Here is a 7,679-nt window from a genome sequence, read left to right as displayed (position 1 = left end):
CTTGACGCGGTGTAATCGCGAAAGTATCAATCTTGTCGTCCTGTATGAGTAGATGTCCCTTCAGCACCTAATGTACTCGCTTAGTTAACGGTATAAATAATATGAGGACAAGGCAGTATACGTTAACGGGGGTGTTACCTTTATAATTGCATTATACGTCACTCTGTCACGACAATTCTGCCAGTAAGCGGGCTCTTTTCACGTACGTGGCAACACTTCACCGCAATCAGCTCCACTCGTGCTCTGTTTGTGTTTAGACAGTATCAATACGGTGACAGTTTTTGTTGAAAATTATTACTATTTTCAAGGACTGTGCATTTGTTTTATATAGGAGGATACAGTACTGAAAAACTCATTTATTGCCAAGGCAGCATCGATTGCATACACATAGTCGAGAGAGTCAGTATGCATTCAGCATTCGATGGTCGAGAATACAAATGCGAGATACAGCACTTTTGAGCATTTTTTGTTTGGCTCGTACTCTGAATATCCATTTTGTATTACTATTTTTGTTCAAAACATAATAAGATTTGTCTTATATATTGACGCTCTTCACGGTGTGGTATCAACTGATCGATCTACAGTGTTTCCGTCTAGAATCAAGTATCTCGCGAAGTGGTTTAGATGCTGGGGTTCATATTACGTTAATGAGTTCTCGTCGAGGGGAGCGGGATTTTCCTGCGGGCATGTTCTAATAAATGTGTCCACGCCTTTTCATATTTCACGTATTAATTCGTTGTTCTAAATATAAATAAATCCATATAAATGGTATGTTATTCGAGATGATAGCTATATTATTTACACAATGACTCTTTTATTGTATTGCGTTTCAAAACCACTTGTCAAAATGCAAAAAAAAAAAATACAATAAAATAATTAACAAGAACACGTTGACAGTTTGATTTAAATTTCACATTACAATCTTTCAAGAAGGCTCACCTGAGTTGCATGAATAAATGAAATAATGTACTTCACATTTGGCTTCAGTATAATTCGATTTCAAAACAATGAAAAACGAAGAGACTGTAACTCGTGACGTAATACGTTATAATTTAGAGCAGCACAGGCAACCCGTCTTTCTACTCGCAGAACCTTGATGGCGCCCTTCCAGGTTTGGGGAACCGTGATTTAGATTTAGGCACAACCGCTCTAATTTAGGCAAGAAGTCTATTTCATGATATTGCGTTTCAAGGACCGAGTATTATAATGCGCACAACTTTCCGCATTGACTAGGCCCTGTTGGGTTGTAATAACCTGCCAAATGCGACGAAGATACATCGTGCCCTCACTCAGAGACGACTCATGTCGATACTTTCTTCAACCTCGGTTTCATATTTAAACTCGGAACAACCATTTTGCCATCAGTGCTCTGTAAAATATTATTGTCATTCATATAAATTCAAAAAAATACAACGCCCAATTGTGCTAGTAAAACTAAAGCTGGGTTGCCTAGTAACGAGTTCGTCAGAATCGAATGGCATTTGTTTTGATTGATTCTATTTTGGTCAATACATTCAAACGTTCAAAACTGACAGTTTCGTTTCACAGATTTGGAGATGTAATCTGTAAAACGAAGGCTTAAGTAAAAGTCTACAAATACTAGTAGAGGAAGGGCAAGCCGGTACAGGTTACAGGAAATAAAAACGGCATATTACGTTTTTACAGGATATATAATGAAAGCTCCATTTACAGCAAAAAATGGGTTTTTACAAATTACAGATAGAGCAAATTTCTAATTACATTTTACATTTTTATAATATTTATGATAATTTGTGTTGAAAATCAAAATTGTATTACGACATTTAATTTAAAAAATGCTTTATACGCTTGGAAGATAATTTTACAAATTACGGACGAATAAAATACCTGATTACATTTAACATTTTGCTCATGTCTACGAATTTACGTTTTTTTTTTAATTTAAATTACATTTTTACGAAAATAAAAACAATACCCCTTGCCGACCCTCCTAGTACATAACTTGTCTATACGTTTTTTTCTTTAATGGGTCAAAAGGTGGCGCTCTTCCCAGACTCAGTAAATCTCAGAGAAAAAAATGTTTGGGAATGATTAGAAATTGTGGACATCGGCATTATCCAAAGATAAAGTAGTTTGAATTGTAGTTTGGCATTGTGTTTAATCTAATTGGTAGAAATTCTTACTATTCAATCAATCTTAATGTTGTTTTCTGACCAGTTATCTTGGATAGTTCGTTTGAATGTACTCGCTACCAGTTATAACCATACTTCCACGGGGTTGTAGTACACCTAATGTACTGACCGTCAATATATGACTCTATAATATACATGTATTGGAATTCGTTGCAGGTAATCGTATTCAATATAACCAGATATTTTTGTCAAAGTACCCGTTCAGTTGATGATTTTCTTTGTTACGTTGAATAATTACCAAGAATAACGACTACCTACTGCCATTTATCGGTCCCTGGAGCCGCGAAACAACTAAGTGTTTCTGCTGACCTGTATACAAGCTGATGCGACCCGTTACGACCAACAGTTTGAATCGATTCCAATCAATATATGCAATATGAACATACAAACATATCAGTGTCCAAATTTGAAATAATCATATCAAGACATAATGTAAATATCATAACCACATCAGATAGAGAGTTCAAGTACGTTTAGTAAGTACTCTGTTGCACTGATGATATTTGATCTTGACATTCTAATAGCATACAAGTGTTATTAATTGTTTTTCCAATATTAGCTTGGTACAAATGGTTTGCATAGGGCTACTACTTTTCAATTTAAACACACTGCCTGGCTGTAGTTCAATGCAACTATAGCTCCATTATGGTAAATTTTGTATAGTTAATTTAAAAATGTTTGTTTAATTTGAGCCACCTAGTCTTGAAGTACTTTGCAATCAGAATTCAACAATATCTTGAAAACCAACAAAACATGTTCTTCAAATCTAAAAACAAGCAGTCTCTCGGCTGAGATAGCTTCGCTCTTAGCAATGTACATTTCAATTGAAGATGGCACAAAATGAACAAATCTGAGAGTTTGAACAAAAACTGACAAACCATGCATAAGATGCCACATTTTCAAAAAAAACAAAATGGCTGCCAGTCAGCCATCTTTGATTGAAACAGTAAACCACTGCATGTGCATATGTCCCAGATAAAGTACTAGGCACATGCAAAGAATGAACAGATTTGGTCCACAGGTTTCTGAAATATGACTCCGGATGAGATCGAATTATAAGTCTTCGTTCAACAGAGACTAATTAAAGAATTGAAGATATCATCAGGAAATGAACAAATCTAAGAGAGATCTACCCAAGGTACATATACACCAAGTACCAAAGCAATCATGCTTGTAGTTTTCAAGAAGAAGTTGAAAAGTAAAAAAATCTAAAAGGACAATGTACAATCATGCATATGATAAGCTCTGCTTGACAAAGTCGACAGCGAAGCTAAAATCTAAATATTTGAAGTGGAAAATCAATTTCGAATTAAAGAAAGCTTAGAATTAACTCCTGTGTACTGAAGGTATTGGAGGCATCAAGTACAAATAAAGAATACTACAATATTAGAAACACATTTTCATTACAACATAAGACAAACATTGTGTTTATTGCATGCAAAATCATTGAAATATGTCATAATTTTTTACCATAAGACCACATCATAAAACATGAATATGTTTGCAATTTGATCCATGAACAGTTAGCTCACAACATTAAGGTAGTTTATTATAAATCACAAAGTGGTCCATTATTTGAGCAAATTTGAGTACAATGTCATGGAGACATAAAGTGTTGATTAATTATGTTAATTTGGTGATTAATAAGCATAAATATTTACCAAAAACTAATTGGGTCTCTGCATAGTTCTAGATTCATTGAAATGTGACAATGAGTACTCTTTAAAAGTTTCATTAAAATCCAATTCTTTATATATCAGTGGAACATTCATGGACAAAATTTACTAATTATGCAAATTAGGTAATTAATATCCACAATTATTCACACTAAAACTAAAAATAACAAACTAATTAAAACTAATTTACCCTAAACTAATAGTCCTAGATCTATGTAGCAAGTCTCATTGAAATATGATGATTAGTACTTGAGATATCAGGAAAAAAGCTGTAAATTAACTAATTATGCTAATAAGGTAATTAATATGCACAAATATTTACCCAAAGACTAATCAGGGGTCTGCACAGTCCTTAAGTAACTATGTACCAAGTTTCATTGAAATGTGATGATTACTACTTGAAATATCAAACGCTAAAAATTAATTAATTATGCAAATTTGGTAATTAATATGTACTGATATTACCCAAAAAACTACCAGGTCTGTGCAGTGTTCTATGAAACCTATGTACCAAGTTTAATTGAAATGTAATGATTACTACTTGAAATATCAAAAGCTGAAAATTAATTAATTATGCAAATTAGGTAATTAATATGTACTGATATTACCTTAAAAACTATCAGGTTTGTGCAGTGTCCTATGACATCTATGTACCAAGTTTTATGGAAATGTGATGATTAGTACTTGAGATATCAGTGGAAAAGCCGAAAATTGATTAATCATTATGCAAATTAGGTTAATAATATTGCACAGATTTTTACCCAAAACTAATCAAATCTATGCATTAGTTTGGAGCATCTATGTGCCAAGTTTTATCAAAATCCAATGAGTGGTTCTTTAGATATCAGTGGAACAGTCATAGAACAGCTAAAAATCAGCTAATTATCATGCCAATTAGGTAATTAATATGCATGGATTTTTACCAAAACCTAATCAAATCTGCGCATTGGCCCAGAGCATCTATGCACCAAGTTTCATCATAAATCAATTTATGGTTCTTGAGATATCAGTGGAACAGACGGACACACACACATACACACACACACACACATACAGACACACTAACTGCAAAGACTCCCATTGTGTGCTTCGCACACGGGAATCAAACATGGAGGCATAAACTGAATGAGAAAAGTTTTATTAACTTGATTTAAACGCAAAGCCAAGCACGGTTCATTACATATACATCTTATTGGGCGTGTCTGTAAAACATGTGATCAATCGTGTCACTGTAATTTTTTGGCAAAGAAATAAAACAAAACGGTGTTAAGTTGAATTGCCAAGAGGGTGCTCTTTAATAGATGTTCACTGAACAGGTAATAGAGGTGATGGCAAAAATCTTCATGTATGTATTCTCTCACACCATTTGATAATTTACATATAAAATATACTTAGAATTTGACCACAATAAAACACTCATGCAAAACAAGAGCTTCTTCTGATTAATAGTTTTAAAATGGCAAAAATATATGTACACTCTGGAAACAAAGACAAATTTACATCTAAATATATTATATGATCACTATCATTGTAATTCATTGCTTTCTCAAGAGTAATAAAAAACATGTAGCCAAAAAATCTAATAAGTCTTTGAATGCCATTACATTTCATGCTATTTTGCAATTTTTTATACATTTTTCTATAATTTCTATGTTTTTTTGGGACCACGGACATAATATTTTCTATTGCAGGTCTACATAAAAATTGTTGAAAAAAAACATGAAAAAGGGTTCAAAGGGCGTTATTGCATACAAATAACACGTGTAATTGAAAACAAAGAAACAACTAAAATGTTCATGGAAGATAAATTGCAAAAAGGTAGATTGCTACAAAAGAGTACAACGTGTAGTAATTGATTAAATAGGAATTAATTTGTAAGATAATTGATGTTATACTGTCATAATCATACAAGAATTTTAAAATCACCACCATAGTGATGTCATAGTGATGTCATAGAATGGCTGTGAAAGTGTTCAAGGTTTAGAATTTATGTTTGACAAAAATGTTTGCCATATTTATAAGATTACAAAACAAGATTATCCAACCCATATCACACTTGTTTGAGAGAAAAATAAAAAGATAAGATTTGTACGCTTTGTATATGTTAGTAATGGACAATTAAACTCATTTTTAAAAGTATCACAAACCATGAACTTTTTTATATTAATTGTTCTATTATGTCATACATCAAATACATACTTATATACTATTAATAAACAACACAAATTTTGTAAGTAGACTTTTGTTGTTTTGAGAAAACATGGAACAACTACCTCTTCTTTTTACTGCATAAAATAATAATATATCATGTATATACCGTATTTGTTCTATTAAAAATTGCATTTATTATATGTGGAAATATTGAAATATTTTGACCGTAGAAACACTTCAAATAGAGCAAATACAGCATTAGAAACTTCCATTATATTTTCTAGCATTACAATATACAATAACATTAAGCAAGGTACTAAATCATTTCACTTTTCTAATGGGCAGTAGTCATGGCTACCATGTGCAGTCAAATGAACTGTGTAAGTAAATAACACACTGACCCATATGCATACAGTATGTTGCTACTTGTAGTATGGGACCCATATTGAATACACATTATCATGACAACCTTTAATCAGCTTCCTCAATAAGTCATGTGATATACAGTTTAGATATCAACTTTTTGACCATCATAGTCTGTGAACCATATATCATGGTTGTCTTTATCAAGGCAGGTTCCTATAGTGCCGATAACACCTTCAATGTCTGTGTCTTTCAACATACTCAGTATATGCTCACTGAAACCCTGTTCGTCTGTATTGTATGTATCACAGAGTGATTCTGAATGCTGAGGCATCATTTGTTGTTGAGGGGTTGGTTGATCATACTGCGACACAAGAGATCTGACTAAAGATGTATTTACAGGTTCTATGGGGAAAGAAGGACTCTGTGCTGCTTGCTCTTGTAACTCTGCGAGGAACGAAGATCTGTCTTGGTCTGAAAATTTTGTGAAGTCCAATGATTTCTTATGGAAATGCTCCCTAGCCTGCTTTGAATTTAAGACTGGGTGGTCAGTGACAACTTCGGCATTAGTCAATCTAACTTGTGTAGATGAGGCAACATTTGGTGGTGAGGCAATCTGTGTTGCCATGCCAACATCATGACAAAAACTATTATGGTTGCCAGGTGACAGCAGATAACTTGTAAGCTGTGGATATGAGACAGTGATAGACGTGTTCTGTGAGAAGTCAGGCATTACTCCAGGTACAGTCGTAGTGGCTTCCAAACTTTGTGGAGGTCGATGAACATAGTTTGTTGGTGAGGTGTGTTTTAAAAGATGTGCCACACATTCACTGTCAAAGTAGTTGCTGTCACAGTAGGGTGATTTTGTTGTTGTTCCATTCATTTGGGACAATTTCTCTTCCATAGCATTCAATTGCTGTCTCTGTTTCTCAACATCCAGTATCTACATAAACCAAAACATCATATGAATTATTTCAACAATGTGGTTTGGGAGTATCCTCAGTGAAGAGGATTAAGAATATGTTACTTGAATTAAGGCAATGTTAGGAATTCCTTTTCTAGAATAATTTGATAAATTCTTCAGTTGAGTCAAAACATATATTCAAGGAAAAATTTGATGTATTGAATAATATAAATAAGCTGCTCTCTGATTGGTCCAACTCTTAGATGTCACTGCAGGGTTGCCAATCAGACACAATATTTATATAGCTTCGGATTTACTCTAATTCTGGGTAGCCATCTTGATACACCATGGCACAAATTTTAATGCAAATATAAATCAAGTGGGACACCTGATTGATATTTTATATAGTGTTAA

The 7,679-nt window shown here is 33.4% G+C and overlaps 1 protein-coding gene across 1 annotated transcript in view; it reads right to left on the bottom strand.

The window, feature by feature from the left end:
• Positions 1-4,969: 4,969 nt before the first annotated feature.
• Positions 4,970-7,679, bottom strand: part of LOC100374620 (uncharacterized) — a 36,579-nt gene continuing 33,869 nt past the window's right edge. Inside the window, exon 13 of the mRNA XM_006815358.3 lies at positions 4,970-7,304. Coding sequence (XP_006815421.1) covers positions 6,507-7,304 — 798 coding nt within the window. The 3' untranslated portion in view covers positions 4,970-6,506. The remainder of the gene's footprint in view (positions 7,305-7,679) is intronic.

Source organism: Saccoglossus kowalevskii, chromosome 4, assembly GCF_978046115.1.
Source record: "Saccoglossus kowalevskii chromosome 4, keSacKowa6.1, whole genome shotgun sequence".
In the NCBI taxonomy this organism is placed as follows: Eukaryota; Metazoa; Hemichordata; class Enteropneusta; family Harrimaniidae; genus Saccoglossus; species Saccoglossus kowalevskii.
This window is presented reverse-complemented; position numbering and strand designations above follow the sequence as displayed.